A 16,687-nucleotide genomic window follows, 5' to 3' on the forward strand; every position below is an offset into this window, starting at 1 on the left:
ATGTAATCAGTTTTTTTTTTTTTGGTTGTGTGGCATGTGGGATCCTAGTTCCCTGATCAGCAATCGAACCCATGCCCCCTGCTTTGGAAGTTCAGAGTCTTCCAAAGTCTTCAAAGTCCACTGGACCTTCAGGGAAGTCCCTACACACACTTCTAGATATCCCCTTCTCTCCCTCTTAATAAGGAATTGAAGTGAAGTGAAGTTGCTCAGTCGTGTCCTACTCTTTGCAACCCCGTCGACTGTAGCCTACCAGGCTTCTCCGTCCATGGGATTTCCCAGGCAAAAGTGAGGAATCGTGTGTCCCCAAATGCTAATACTGCTGAGGTCAGGGCATCATGCTATAGGCAATCTGGCTGGAATATTGCCTCGAAGACCCTTGACATCACCATCTTTAGGGTGTTTTTCCTTTCAAGATGGTCAGTGTTTTCAAAGAAGCAGCTTCTAGTTTCCTTCTTGGAGGCTGTAAGTTATCTTGCCAGAGTTTCAGGTGTTTAATGAGACAAAAGAACTGGAGTTCTCTTTATTCAGTGGTAATTGTCATGTAACCCTCCCTTTTCATTATCCAGATAATACCATTATTCTCTTCTATGTTTTGTATTCCCTAACCCAGAGACTTTGTGTTTAACCCTCTCTGGTGTATTGTTAGTCTTCTGCTAGAAGGGGAGAAGATCAGTACATGGCCATGAGAAAATATATGGCTGTGTGAAGGTTATCTTGTGTTGTTGGAAGAGGGTGTTTGCTATGACCAGTGCATTTTCTTGGCAAAACTCTATTAATCTTTGCCCTGCTTCATTCCGCATTCCAAGGCCAAATTTGCCTGTTACTCCAAGTGTTTCTTGACTTCCTACTTTTGCATTCCAGTCCCCTATAGTGAAAAGGACATCTTTTTTGGGTGTTAATTCTAAAAGATCTTGAAGGTCTTCATAAAACCATTCAACTTCAGTTTCTTCAGTGTTACTGGTTGGGGCATAGATTTGGTTAACTGTGATATTGAATGGTTTGCCTTGGAGACGAACAGAGATCATTCTGTCGTTTTTGAGATTGCATCCAAGTACTGCAGTTCGGACTCTTTTGTTGACCATGATGGCTACTCCATTTCTTCTGAGGGATTCCTGCCCGCAGTAGTAGGTGTAATGGTCATCTGAGTTAAATTCACCCATTCCAGTCCATTTTAGTTTGCTGATTCCTAGAATGTTGACGTTCACCCTTGCCATCTCCTGTTTGACCACTTCCAATTTGCCTTGATTCATGAACCTGACATTCCAGGTTCCTATGCAAAAGACTCTACACATGGACATCACCAGATGGTGAACACCTAAATAAGACTGATTATATTCTTTGCAGCCAAAGATGGAGAAGCTCTATACAGTCGTCAAAAACAAGACCGGGAGCTGACTGTGGCTCAGACCATGAACTCCTTATTGCCAAATTCAGACTTAAATTGAAGAAAGTAGGGAAAACCGCTAGACCTTTCAGGTATGACCTAAATCAAATCCCTTATGATTATACAGTGGAAGTGAGAAATAGATTTAAGGGTCTAGATCTGATAGATAGAGTGCCTGATGAACTATGGATGGAGGTTTGTGACATTGTACAGGAGACAGGGATCAAGAACATCCCCATGGAAAAGAAATGCAAAAAAGCAAAATGGCTGTCTGGGGAGGCCTTACAAATAGCTGCTAAAAGAAGAAAGGCAAAAAGCAAAGGAGAAAAGGGAAGATATAAGCATCTGAATGCAGAGTTCCAAAGAACAGCAAGAAGAGATAAGAAAGCCTTCTTCAGTGATCAATGCAAAGAAATAGAGGAAAACAACAGAATGGGAAAGACTAGAGATCTCTTCAAGAAAATTAGAGATACCAAGGGAACATTTCATGCAAAAATGGGCTTGATAAAGGACAGAAATGGTCTGGACCTAACAGAAGCAGAAGATATTAAGAAGAGGTGGCAAGAATACATGGAAGAACTGTACAAAAAAGATTTTCACGACCCAGATAATCATGATGTGATCACTAATCTAGAGCCAGACATCTTGGAATGTGAAGTCAAGTGGGCCTTAGAAAGCATCACTACAAACAAAGCTAGTGGAGGTGATGGAATTCCAGTTGAGCTCTTTCAAATCCTGAAAGATGATGCTGTGAAAGTGCTGCACTCAATATGCCAGCAAGTTTGGAAAACTCAGCAGTGGCATAGGACTGGAAAAGGTCAGTTTTCATTCCAACCCCAAAGAAAGGCAATACAAAAGAATGCTGAAACTACCGTACAATTGCACTCATCTCACATGCTAGTAAAGTAATGCTCAAAATTCTCCAAGCCAGACTTCAGCAATATGTGAACCATGAACTCCCTGATGTTCAAGCTGGTTTTAGAAAAGGCAGAGAAACCAGAGATCAAATTGCCAACATCCTCTGGATCATGGAAAAAGCAAGAGAGTTCCAGAAAAACATCTATTTCTGTTTTATTGACTATGCCAAAGCCTTTGACTGTGTGGATCACAATAAACTGTGGAAAATTCTGAAAGAGATGGGAATACCAGACCACCTAACCTGCCTCCTAAGAAATCTGTATGCAGGTCAGGAAGCAACAGTTAGATGGACATGGAACTGGACATGGAACAACAGACTGTTTCCAAATAGGAAAAGGAGTACATCAAGGCTGTATATTGTCACCCTGCTTATTTAACTGATATGCAGAGTACATCATGAGAAACGCTGGACTGAAAGAAACACAAGCTGGAATCAAGATTGCTGGGAGAAATATCAATAACCTCAGATATGCAGATGACACCACCCTTATGGCAGAAAGTGAAGAGGAGCTAAAAAGCCTCTTGATGAAAGTGAAAGAGGAGAGTGAAAAAGTTGGCTTAAAGCTCAACTTTCAGAAAACGAAGATCACGGCATCTGGTCCCATCACTTCATGGCAAATAGATGGGGAAGCAGTAGAACAGTGTCAGACTTTATTTTTGGGGGCTCCAAAATCGCTGCAGATAATGACTGCAGCCATGAAATTAAAAGACACTTACTCCTTGGAAGAAAAGTTATGACCAACCTAGATAGTATATTCAAAAGCAGAGACATTACTTTGCCGACTAAGGTCTTTCTAGTCAAGGCTATGGTTTTTCCAGTGGTCATGTATGGATGTTAGAGTTGGACTGTGAAGAAGGCTGAGTGCTGAAGAATTGATGCGTTTGAACTGTGGTGTTGGAGAAGACTCTTGAGAGCCCGTTGGACCGCAAGGAGATCCAACCAGTCCATTCTGAAGGAGATCAGCCCTGGGATTTCTTTGGAAGGAATGATGCTAAAGCTGAAGTTCCAGTACTTTGGCCACCTGATGCGAAGAGTTGACTCATTGGAAAAGACTCTGATGCTGGGAGGGATTGGGGGCAGGAGGAGAAGGGGACGACCGGGGATGAGATGGCTGGATGGCATCACGGACTCGATGGACGTGAGTCTGAGTGAACTCCGGGAGATGGTGATGGACAGGGAGGCCTGGCATGCTGCAATTCATGGGGTCGCAAAGAGTCGGACACGATTGAGCGAGTGAACTGAACTGTGAAGGTTATCTAGATATCTGATTACTGCTTAAACAGACTTTTAAACAATCCTTTATTTCCAGTTTTACTCTTTCCTTCACTTTTGGAAGTAACTACTACTGCTGCTAAGTCGCTTCAGTTGTGTCCGACTCTGTGTGACCCCATAGATGGCAGCCCACTAGGCTCCTCTGTCCCTGGGATTCTCCAGGCAAGAATACTGGAGTGGTCTGCCATTTCCTTCTCCAATGCATGAAAGTAAGTGAAAGTGAAGTCGCTCAGTCGTGCCCAACTCTTCGCGACCCCATGGACTGCAGTCTACCAGGCTCCTCCGTCCATGGGATTTTCCAGGCAAGAGTGCTGGAGTGGGGTGCCATTCCCTGCTAATTTATGAGCCTTTGGAGGTTTTGTGTTATGAATTGGGTTGTTGGCTTTTTCCTTCTGGCTTAGAATTCAGCCTTTTCCTATTTACTAAGTTCATGCAGTTGTTTCTTTTCCTATTCTCCTTCTTATGGATTTATGATATTTTAAGAATAATTTTAATGGGATTTTTGAAAGCTGTTCAATTTGCCATCATTACCTGAAAGTTTCAAAGTTTATTTTGAATTCTAATTTTGCCTCTGGTATACAAGTTTTACATTTATTTTTCTTTTCCTGCATAGATATTACTGACAATTACATACCCACTCCCATGCATGATTCTCATCATTTATAATTTTTTTCTGAATCTTTGCTGATTTTCTGTTAGTCCTATTACTGTGAAAGAAGAATAGTATTGAAATATATAATTGTGGATTTGTCTGTTTCTCCTTTCATTTTTGTTGGGCTTTGATTCATGCATCTTGAAGCTCTGTTAATTTCATTCACATTTAGGATAGTTGTATCTTCTTGGCAAAGTGGCTCTTTTATCATTATGTAATGTGTATGTAATCAATGGTAATTTTCTTTGCTCTGCAATTTACTTTTTAAAATATTAATAAAACTACTTCAGCTTTCTTTAATTAGTGTTTACATGTATAGATTTTCTATCCTTTTCTTTTTACCTTCTTATATCATCATATCTGGGCTTCCCAGGTGGCTCAGTGGTAAAGAATCCACCTACTAAGCAGGAGCTGTGAGTTTGATCCCTGGATCGGGAACATCCCCTGGAGAAAAAAATGGCAACCCACTCCAATATCTTTGCTGGAAATCCTATGGACAGAGGAGCCTGGCAGTCTTTAGTCCATGGGGTTACAAAAGAGTCAGACAAGACTTAGTGACTATCAACAACAACTGTCCTCATATTTCAGGTATTTTGTAAACCATGTAGAGTTGGGTGAATGTGACTGTGAAAGTTGCTCAGTCGTGTCTGACTCTTTGCAACCCCATGGACTATACAGTCCATGGAATTCTCCAGGCCAGAATACTGGAGTGGGTAATCTTTCACTTCTCCAGGGAATCTTCCCAACCCAGGGATTAAATCCAGGTCTCCCACATTGTAAGTGAATTCTTTACCATCTGAGCCACAAGGGAAGTCCAAGAATATTGGAGTGGGTAGTCTATCCCTTCTCCAGCAGATCTTCCTGATGCAGGAATTGAGCTGGGGTCTCCTACATTGTAGGTGGATTCTTTACCTACAGAGAAAGCTATCAGAGAAACCCCGTAGAATTGGGTGATGCTTTTATATTCATTCTTATAATTCCTGTTTTTTAATTAGAGTAGGTCATTTTTACTTAATGTGATTAATTATATCAGATATAGGTAACCATGTTATTTCTTTTCTATTTTTTCCTCTCTTTTCAACCTTTTCTACCTTCTTTTTTGGAAGTTTTTAAAAAATTCTTAAAAAATTTACCTATATATTTTTTCACCATATGTCTACGTATTTCAGTAATTATTCTAAGGATTATAACACACATATTTAACCTTCAGTTTGGAGGCCTGGCATGCTGCGATTCATGGGGTCACAAAGAGTCGGACACGACTGAGCGACTGAACTGAATCAATTCAGTCCCTCAGTCGTGTCCGACTCTTTGCAACCCCATGGACTGCAGCCTGCCAGACTTCCCTGTCCACCAACTCCTGGAGCTTACTCAAACTCATGTCCATCGAGTCGGTGATGCCATCCAACCATCTCATCCTCTGTTGTCCCCTTCTCCTCTCATCTTCAATCTTTCCCAGCATCAGGGTCTTTTCCAATGAGTCAGTTCTTTCATCAGGTGGCCAAAGTATTGGAGTTTCAGCTTCAGCATCAGTCCTTCCAATGAATATTCAGGACTGATTTCCTTTAGGATGGACTGGTTGGATCTCCTTGCAGTCCAAGGGACTCTCAAGAGTCTTTTCCAATACCACAGTTCAAAAGCATCAATTCTTCGGTGCTCAGCTTTCTTTATAGTCCAACTCTCACATCCATACTTAACTACTGGGAAAACCATAGCTTTGACTAGACAGACCTTTGTTGGCAAAGTAACGTCCCTGCTTTTTAACTTGCTGTCTAAGTTGGTCATAACTTTTCTTCCAAGAAACAAGCGTCTTTTAATTTCATGGCTGCAATCACCAGCTGCAGTGATTTTGGAGCCCAAGAAAATAAAGTCTGTCACTGTTTCCATTGTTTCCCCATCTATTTACCATGAAGTGATGGGACTGGATGCCATGATCTTTGATTTCTGAATGTTGAGTTTTAAGCCAACTTTTTCACTTTCCTCTTTCACTTTCATCAAGAGGCTTTCAGGATACTTTCTTTTTTCTTTAGTTTTTAGCCATTTGATTGTCATGCATTGGGAGTGTGTTTTTTTGAGTTTATCCTGTTGGGGTTCACTGAGCTTCTTGGATCTCTCTTGCCAAAGTTGCAATCTTTTGTCATTGTAACTTCAAATATTTGTTCTGCACCACATTTTCTCCCCTGTCTTCTTGAGACTACAAAGACACAAATGTTAGCCCTCTTTGATGTTGTCCCACAGATCCTTGACACTTTGTTAATTTTGTTTTCATTCTTATTTACCTCTACCTGTTTAAATTGAATAATTTCAATTAATGTGTCTTCAGTTTCATAAACTATCCCTCTGACACCTCCATTATGTTGTTGAACCTATCTGATTAATTTTTTTTACTTTAATTTTTATATTTTTAAGTTCTACATTTCCAAATTTGGTTCTTCTTTATATCTTTTGTTTTCTGAGACTTTCTTTCTATTTTGAGTGGTTTTTTTTTTTTCCACTGTAATTTGAAGCATTTTCAGAATAGATGCTTAGAAGTTTATTTATTTATTTGACTGTGTTGGGTCTTGGTTGCAGCATGCAGGAACTTCGTTGCATCATGCAGGATCTTTCATTGTGGTGCATGGGCTCTCTAATTATGAGGCTTAGGCTCAATAGTTGTGGTGCCCGGGCTTAGTTGCTCTGATGTATGTGGGATCTTAGTTCTCAGGGATTGAACCTGTGTCCCCTGCATTGCAAGGCAGATTCTTAACCCCTGGACTACCTGGGAGCTCCTTGCTTGAAAGTTTTTAGAAGGCAATTTCAACGTCTTTTTCAACTTGGTCTTGACATCAGTTGCTTGTCTTTTCCCATGCAAACTGAGATTTTCTTTGTTCTTCACATGTGAAGTGGTTTTGAATTACATTCTGGACATTTTGAAGATTAAGTTGTGAGACTGTGGGTCTAAAATTCTGTGGAAATTCTATGGAAAATGTTGAAATCTTGTTTTGGCAGGAATTTGACTCAATTTGGTTTAGGCCACAAATTTCAATTAATTTTCTGTGTTTTTCAGTTTCAGTATCAGTTTGTTTTTCATAGCCTTTGCAGTGCTGTTCAAATCTGTGTGTCATCCAGAGCCAAAGTGGAACCTGTGTAGTGGTCTATCCTGAAGTTTAGTTCTCAGAGTTATGGTGCATTGTTTAGGGCCAAATTCATGCACATGCAGATCAGGGGTGAGTGCAGGAGTTTATAAGCAGCTTTATGAGATCATTTTCCTGAGCTACTCCCTCTCCACAATCTATTTAGTGTTTTTTAATCTCTGCTGCTGCTGCTGCTGTTGCTGCTGCTGCTAAGTCACTTCAGTTGTGTCCGACTCTGTGCAACCCCATAGATGGCAGCCCACCAGGCTCCTCTGTCCCTGGGATTCTCCAGGCAAGAACACTGGAGTGGGTTGCCATTTCCTTCTCCAATGCTTTAATCTCTGAGAGCTCTCATTTTTGTTTCTCTAGCTGAAAACAGTGATTTACTTACAACACTCTGCTACACAGTTCTAAGGCCAAGTGGCCAAAGGACACAGAGAATAAAAGCAACTTGCTAATATATTCCTCTACTTTTTTGAATATATAAATATGCTAATAATTACTGTGTTAATGTATTTGTGTGATAGTTTTATGAGCTCTTCCATTTCTGAACCAGTTTCTATCAATTGATTTTTCTGCTGATTGTGGCTTATATTGTCCTATTATTTTGGATGCCTAGTAGATTTTGATGGGATACTATACATTGTAAAGTTTATGTTATTTGCTGACTTTTGTAGCATTCCTTTAAATAGTGTTGGATTTTGTCCTGATGCAGTTGAGTTACTTGGAATCAGTTTGGTCCTTTGGAAGCTTGTTTTCTAAAGTTTTTTAAGGGTGATCTCAGAGCTGCTTTTAATGCTTATTTAGCTCCACTACTAAGGTAGCATTCTTCAGATGATTCTACTAGATGTCCCATATATTATAAGATCTTTCTGCTTTGGTTGGTGAGATCATAAATTATTCTTAGTTCTCAATGAGATACAGGAATTGTTCTACCTATAATTTTCTGGTAATTCTTTTCTTGTTATTAGGTCATGTTCTCTCATGTATGTACAGATCAGTACTCAGCCAAAGTGTCAAGCAGACCCCTTCACTGATCTCCAGAGCTCATCAGTTCTGTTTTCTCTTTGCTCTCATATTCTAGCCTCTTTGGCCTTCCTAATCTCTTATCTCTACTCATTCAGACCAGTGGGCTCTATTTAGGTTTTACTTTTCTGTGCTGTGGAAACTGTCCAGACAGTAAGCTAGTGCAATGGTAGGGCTCAGCTCATTTGTTACCCTTCTTTAAAGGATTACTGTCCTATGCTACCTCTTGTCCAATGTCTGAAAATTGTTCTTTTTCACATATCTTGTCCAGTTTTTCAGTTGCTTTAAGTTGGAGGGTAAAGTTAGTTCCTATTATGGTGTCTTGGCCAATAGCAGAAATGTCAAAGATTTTATTTTTTTACCCTATTCCTTTTTGAGAAGGTAGCACTTAAAGGTCAATGTCTTTATCTTTAAGGATTTCTAGACTTTTTATACATAAAACTAATATAATGTTATGTGTCAATTACAAAAAATAATAAAATCATTTTAAGTTTCTAAATTTTAAAAATCCAAACACTTTCCTTCAATTGTTTATTGTAATACACCCTAAGCTAAGAAACTTTTTTTTCTCTAAATGAAATGTCTTCATAATCAATATTGTATTGCTACTCTATTAGAAGTCTTTTGTTTTCTTTGGTTTTATAGGAACTTGATGCTCTCATGGAATTATTTTGAGGGTCAAGTGTTATAACATTTGATATATTTTAATTTTTTTGAATTTTTGACTTTATTTTTTTATTTTACTTTATTTTACTTTACAATACTGTGTTGGTTTTTCCATACATCAACATGAATCCACCATGGGTGTACACATGTTCCCAATCCTGAACCCCCCTCCCACCTCTCTCCCCATACCATCTCTCTGGGTCATCCCAGTGCACCAGCCCCAAGCATCCTGTATCCTGCATCGAACCTAGACTGGTGATTCGTTTCTTATATGATATTATACATATTTCAATGCCATTCTCCCAAATCATCCCACCCTCTCTCTCTCCCACAGAGTCCAAAAGGCTATTCTGTATTTTGATATATTTTTAAATGTGTTATTCAAATGCAAGGTACTATTCTGAGCCATGAGATGGATTTTGTAAATGAAGCCCCAATTGAGATATTAATGTTTTTCTAAAAATTTTATTCTATGTATGAAGTTACTAACCTCCTGCAAATGCTGCAAATTTTTAAGAGGGTAATTATTTTACTGTCTTACTTTAGGAGAGTATCATTTTATTTATAAAATGTTCTAACTTTGTAAATATTTAAAAATTTCCCTTTACAACTTCTTCATATTTCTGCACCCTCATAACTAACGGATTTGTGTCTGTATTGGTTTATTAGTCTATTATCTTTCTGAATTGGGAAAGAGTAAGGAATGAGAATCATGTACTTCAGGAGGCTTTTGCTTTAGATTCAGTGTTGCTATGAATAATGTTGGATGGAAGTTTTTAACTATATTAAACCAGTAGATTATATTTAACCTAATCAATAGTTAACCTTTTGGTCATCAGCTCTGTTAGTTATTAACTTCATCTGATATATTTAAGCAAATGATAATTTCTTGAAAAGTTTTCATGAGGACGTAAGTATTGTTTTTTAAAAGGCATTACAAATTGTACAGGTAAATGAATTAATGGATGTTTCTTTTGCTTAGCAATTATGGAAGGAACAGCCTCGGATGAAGCTACTTCAAGAAAGTTATCAAATGTGTCAGGATGCTATCCACAGTATAGGAAGAAAAGCATTTTATCTTCTGGACTGTCTGAATCATCATTATTCCAAAAGTTAAATACAAAGAGCCTCCAAAATCATAAAATTATGAGTGAGAATGATGACTATGAATTTAAAAGACCAAAAAATACTTTGCAAATAAGAAAATTCCAGGATGCGGTTGATAGCAAATATATAGAATTCCAGGAACCATATTCAAAGGATGGCATGAACTTTAAGAAAAGTTCAGAGAAAGTTGAAATTCATGACTCAAAGTCTAAACCACAAGACTTGAAGCATGTTTCAGGCCTCAAAAAGTCCCTGGATAAAAGTGATATTTTTAGTATCCCAAAACTTCAGAAGCCAGCTGTGAGAAGGAGCTCTAGTCTTCTAAAACAAGTTTTGTCTAAGGAAAAAACTACAATTAATGCTCTGGGTCAGTATCATATATATAAGACAACATCTGGGCCCTTGAGTTTTTATAGAAATGAGCTGAAGTAAGCAGTTATTAGATAGTTGTAGGCATTTCAATTGTCAATACTCTGGATAACCATCACTTTTGGAATTCAGGCCCAGGATACAATTCTGCAGTCCGTGGGGTTGCAAAGAGTTGGACATGACTTAGCAACTGAACAAGTTCCCGATAAAGTAGAGGGCCTATTTTCCTTTGGAAATGCTTTTTTTGGTCATTTATTTAACCAAGTATATATGAAGTCTATGTGAAATTTTTGCTTAGAGTTCCATAATTTAAATTTAGGATATCCATAGTACTTCAGGTATTCTTTCTATTTTTTAATATGTTTTTATTTTATTTTATTATTATTATTATTTTACTTTAAAATATTGTATTGGTTTTGCCATACATCAACATGAATCCGCCACGGATGTACACGTGTTCCCAATCCTGAACCCCTCTCCCACCTCCCTCCCCATACCATCCCTCTGGGTCATCCCAGTGCACCAGCCCCAAGCATCCTGCACCCTGCATCAAGCCTAGACTGGCGATTTGTTTCTTATATGATATTATACATGTTTCAATGCCATTCTCCCAAATCATCCCACCCTCTCCCTCTCCCACAGAGTCCAAAAGACTGTTTGATATATCTGTGTCTCTTTTGCTGTCTCGCATACAGGGTTTCGTTACCATCTTTCTAAATTCCATATATATGTGTTAGTATACTGTACTGGTGTTTTTCTTTCTGGCTTCCTTCACTCTGTATAATCGGCTCCAGTTTTATCCACCTCATTAGAACTGATTCAAATGTATTCTTTTTAATGGCTGAGTAATACTCCATTGTGTATATGTACCACAGCTTTCTTATTCATTCATCTGCTGATGGACATCTAGCTTGCTTTCATGTCCTGGCTATTATAAACAGTGCTGTGATGAACATTGGGGTACATGTGTCTCTTTCAATTCTGGTTTCCTCGGTGTGTATGCCCAGCAGTGAGATTGCTGGGTCATAAGGCAGCTCTATTTCTAGTTTTTTAAGGAATCTCCACCCTGTTCTCCATAGTGGCTGTACTAGTTTGCATTCCCACCAACAGTGTTAAGGTTCCCTTTTCTCCACACCCTCTCCAGCATTTATTGTTTGTAGACTTTTGGATCGCAGCCATTCTGACTGGTGTGAAATGGTACCTCCTTGTGGTTTTGATTTGCATTTCTCTGATAATGAGTGATGTTGAGCATCTTTTCATGTGTTTGTTAGCCATCTGTATGTCTTCTTTGGAGAAATGTCTATTTAGTTCTTTGGCCCATTTTTGATTGGGTCGCTTATTTTTCTGGAAATGAGCTGCAGGAGTTGTTTGCATATTTTTGAGATTAGTTGTTTGTCAGTTGCTTCATTTGATATTATTTTCTCCCATTCTGAAGGTTGTCTTTTCACCTTGCTTACAGTTTCCTTTGTTGTGCAGAAGCTTTTAATTTTAATTAGATCCCATTTGTTTATTTTTGCTTTTATTTCCAATATTCTGGGAGGTAGGTCATAGAGGATCCTGCTGTGATTTATGTCGGAGAGTGTTTCGCCTATGTTCTCCTCGAATAGCCAAAGCAATCTTGAGAAAGAAGAATGGAACTGGAGGAATCAACCTGCCTGACTTCAGGCTCTACTACAAAGCCACAATCATCAAGACAGTATGGTACTGGCACAAAGACAGAAATATAGATCAATGGAACAAAATAGAAAGCCCAGAGATAAATCCACACACCTATGGACACCTTATCTTCGACAAAGGAGGCAAGAATATGCAATGGATTAAAGACAATCTCTTTAACAAGTGGTGCTGGGAAAACTGGTCAACCACTTGTAAAAGAATGAAACTAGATCACTTTCTAACACCATACACAAAAATAAACTCAAAATGGATTAAAGATCTAAATGTAAGACCAGAAACCATAAAACTCCTAGAGGAGAACATAGGCAAAACACTCTTTCTTTTAAAAAAAAATTTAATTGGAGGCTAATTACAATATTGTGATGGTTTTTGCCATACATTCACATGAATCAGCCATGGGTGTACAGTGTGTTCCCATCCTGAATCCCCTTCCCACCTCCCTCCCCATCCCATCCCTCAGGGTCATCCCAGTGCACTAGCCCTGAGCGCCCTGTCTCAGGGATCGCCTGGACTGGCGATCTATTTCACACATGATAATATACATGTTTCAATGCTATTCTCTCAAATCATCCCACCCTCGCCTTCTCCCACAGAATCCAAAAGTCTGTTCTTTACATCTGTGTCTCTTTTGCTGTCTTGCATCAGCAAGATGGTCATCATTACCATCTTTCTAAATTCCATATATATGCGTTAATATACTGTATTGGTGTTTTTCTTTCTGTCTCATTTCGTTCTGTATAATAGGCTCCAGTTTCATCCACCTCATTAGAAGTAATTCAAATGCATTCTTTTTAATAGCTGAGTAATATTCCATTGTGTATATGTACCACAACTTTCTTATCCATTGGTCTGCTGATGGGCATCTAGGTTGCTTCCACATCCTGGCTATTGTAAACAGTGCTGCGATGAACACTGGGGTATACGTGTCTCTTTCAATTCTGGTTTCCTCCGTGTGTATGCCCAGAAGTGGGATTGCTGGGTTGTATGGCAGTTCTATTTCCCGTTTTTTAAGGAATCTCCACACTGTTCAGGTATTATTTCTTATGGATGTGGTAATATCAAGAGAAAATAATTAATAGTATACATCTCAGATCCCTAAGGCTTTATGATATTCCTCAAAGATGAGCAGTGTATGTTTTTCTCTTATGTACTACTTATATCATAGAAGTATTGTGTATATGCATGCATGCTTAGTCACTTCAGTCATGTCCAACTCTTTGCAACACTATGGTCCATAACCCACCAGGCTTCTCTGTCCATGGGCTTCTCCAAGGAAGAATACTGGAGTGGGTTGCCATGTCCTTCTCCAGGGACATATTGTGTAAGGAACCCAATTAAACACTTCTTTCTATAGGCCTCAGCTGGAGTTAATTTATATTTGTTTTATTTCAAGAAGTTTACCAGCCTTTAAAAATTATATTTAGTACTGAGTGTAATTGTTAAGATGAATGCTTTGTGAATCATTAGTGATTCTTATTCCCTGGTGGCTCAGATGTTAACAAATCTGCCTGCAATGCAGACCTGGGTTCAATCCCTGGGTCAGAAAGATCCCCTGGAGAAGGGAATGGCAACCCACTCCAGTATTCTTGCTTGGAGAATTCCATGGACAGAGGAGTCTGGCGGGCTACCATCCACAGGGTCGGAAAGAGTTGAACATGATGGAGCAACTAACACACACATACACTAATGCATGCTTCTAATAACTCAGTTGAAAAAGGAGTGTGATCTATTAAGGAGGCATAAAGATGTTTATTCTGATTCCTTTGCTGATGCACTGCTTTTATGCCATGCCTCATTTCTGTCTCTGAGGTTTTTTTGTATTTCATTAAGAAATAAAACTCTGATTAAAGGAATAATGGAGTAGTAGGCATTTAGCCAGTGGGTAGAAAAGGATTGTGGTAGAAAATGGTTATCTACCTTGCTGGTATCACTAAAATCAAATGCTTTCACCTTACCACTGTCATACCTAATATTCTATATTTGGAAAAGTATAAAATAGTTTATCTCATATAACTTCTCCAAATAATCTGATGATGATTGAGCATCTGTGAAATGTGACTGCCACTTGATTTACATTTAAAAAACATTTAAAATTTTTCATTATTAAATAATTTTAAATTCATAAGAATTATAAAGAAATGAAAACGTTGCTACATACTCTTCATCTAATGTTCTGATGTATTAATATCTTATATAACCACAGTATAATGAAAAACTGGAAAATTAGCACTGATACAACAATATTTACTAATATAGGACCTTATTAAAAATTTGACTGTTTTTCTATGAAGGTCCTTTTTCTGATCCAGGAGCTCATTCAGGATCACATGTTACACTTAGTTGTCATGTGTCCGAGTCTCCTTCAATCTGGGATGGTTTTTCAATATTTCATGACCTTGATATTTTAGAAGAGCATTGACTAGTTGTTTTGTATAATGTCCCTCATTTTGGGTTTTCTTGTATTTCTTCGTGAATAAATTCAGGGTATACATTTTTGCCAGAATACAACAGAGGTGATATTTTTCCCATTTCAGTACATTATATTAGGAGGCTCATTATGGTCATGTGTGTCTGCTAGAATTTCTTGAAGCTTGTGAACTGAAAACATGGTAGGTAAAGTGATAGGATGGGAAGAACTCTCAATTTTTGTCTGAAATCTTGAAACATGACACATTGATGTTTTGATCTCTTGGACTCCATTGTATTTTAATCAGAAACAAGCTGCAGGGAGTTCCTTGGCAGTCCAGTGGTTGGGACTCTGTGCTTTCACAGCTAAATGTCTGGGTAAAATGGGTAAAATGGGTAAAAGGGATCAATTGTATGATGACAGATGGAAACTAAATTTTTGGTAGTGAGCACACTGTAGTGTATATTGAAGTAGAAATATACATGCAATGCTATAGATGAGTGTTACCTCAATACAAAATAAATTTTAAAAAATCTAAAGGGTAGAAGCCACTAAATTTTTTCAGCCTTTTTTCTGATTATCAGGATTAGTATGAACACTGTGGAAGGTTTGTATATAGGTAGTGTTTGGATTAGCTGGATACTGGGGGTAGGGATGGGGATATGTGGGTCTGTTAGGGCTGGTTAGCATTGTCAAGGTATCAATGGATAGCATATTGGTTGACTGGGTTTTCATAATTATGTGAAATAGACTCATTAGCTTTCTCATGGTCCATCTCTTTGGGCACCTTTCCTTTTTCCTGTATCTATTAAGAACTGAGTACCTAATCCTGTCCTTTGCACTTTATAATAAACATTGAAAAAGCAGGGACTGTGTCTTACTTTTGTGTCCTTGGTGCCGAACATAGTTCTTGGCACTAATATACTCTCAGTAATTGTTGAAATGAAATGAACAGACCTAATTTAGAAAGACTCATCTAGGGAGACAGGCTATGTAGAAGAAATAAGCTGATGATTAAGTGAAGGTAAGTATTTTTTTCATAGTTGTATTAGAATGTGAATTTACCTTTTACACAAAAGTATAATAGAATGTATCATCTCAACTTTTTATTTTACAGAAAATGGAATGGTGAAATTAGATGACTTTGTGAGTGCTGTCTCTAAAGAGCAAAATCTTCCTGAATATGATGGTAGGTAGGAAATTTATTTTAAAGTCATTTGAGGAAAGAGCAATTAGTTTGAGGAGAATTAGGTTCAATGAACTGAATTTGCTTTTTTATGTACTAATAATTCCAAAACCCTTGACAAGCCATTGGCAGTTTTTTTTAAACTTTATGTATCAGGGTACTAAGAACTAACTTGCTTACTTCACAGAATTTTTATGTGGATTTTATGAACTGGAGAGTGCTATACCCATGTACAGTAATGGTAATGATAATGAAGAGGTCAAATAGGTAATTAGCTCCATTATTAGCTATTGATGAATGATTTACTTTTTTAAAGAGGAACTTGTTTGAATCAGATACTTTTGTTTATCTTTGTTTTAGAACATTAAAAAAGAAACAGTTCTATAGAGGTAAAATTTACGTACATAAAATCTCCCATGCTCTGATTTACAAATTTATAGTCACACCACAATCTAGTTTTTTATTATTTGAATGTTTTAATGTTTTATATAAATAATTAATTTTTTCTGTGAGATTAAAAAGCAATGAAAGTTATGAAGGCATGCTGTTTTATTTCCTTCTGTTTATTCATGTGCTTAAGAAGAAGTGAACTTTCTGTCTCTTCCTAAAAGACTTCTCAGATAAGAAAAAATTAATCCAAAGGAAGAAACTTCCTTTTATACATAGATGAAGAATCTCATGTTAAAAGCTATATTATCATTTGTCATTTCTGGTGAATATAAGAGCTTAAATCTCTGGATTCCTTGAAGATGCTAGTAGTAAATCGATTTCTTGAATGCTTCACCATGCAATCATTCATTCACAAATTCAATCATTCTTTCATTGCTATTTTGTGAAGTAGTGTCTGTCTTGGTCTCAGCTGACTCTTTGCTCTGGGTCTTTGTTGTGGTGCACAGGCTTTTTTAAGTT

At 37.8% G+C, this 16,687-nt stretch overlaps 1 protein-coding gene across 1 annotated transcript in view; it reads left to right on the forward strand.

The window, feature by feature from the left end:
* EFCAB13 (EF-hand calcium binding domain 13) overlaps positions 1-16,687 on the forward strand; it is a 110,200-nt gene that overhangs the window by 52,428 nt on the left and 41,085 nt on the right. The window contains exons 9-10 of the mRNA XM_018064016.1: positions 10,015-10,506; positions 15,710-15,781. Coding sequence (XP_017919505.1) covers positions 10,015-10,506; positions 15,710-15,781 — 564 coding nt within the window. The remainder of the gene's footprint in view (positions 1-10,014; positions 10,507-15,709; positions 15,782-16,687) is intronic.

This window comes from Capra hircus, chromosome 19 (genome assembly GCF_001704415.2).
Source record: "Capra hircus breed San Clemente chromosome 19, ASM170441v1, whole genome shotgun sequence".
Classification (NCBI taxonomy): domain Eukaryota; kingdom Metazoa; phylum Chordata; class Mammalia; order Artiodactyla; family Bovidae; genus Capra; species Capra hircus.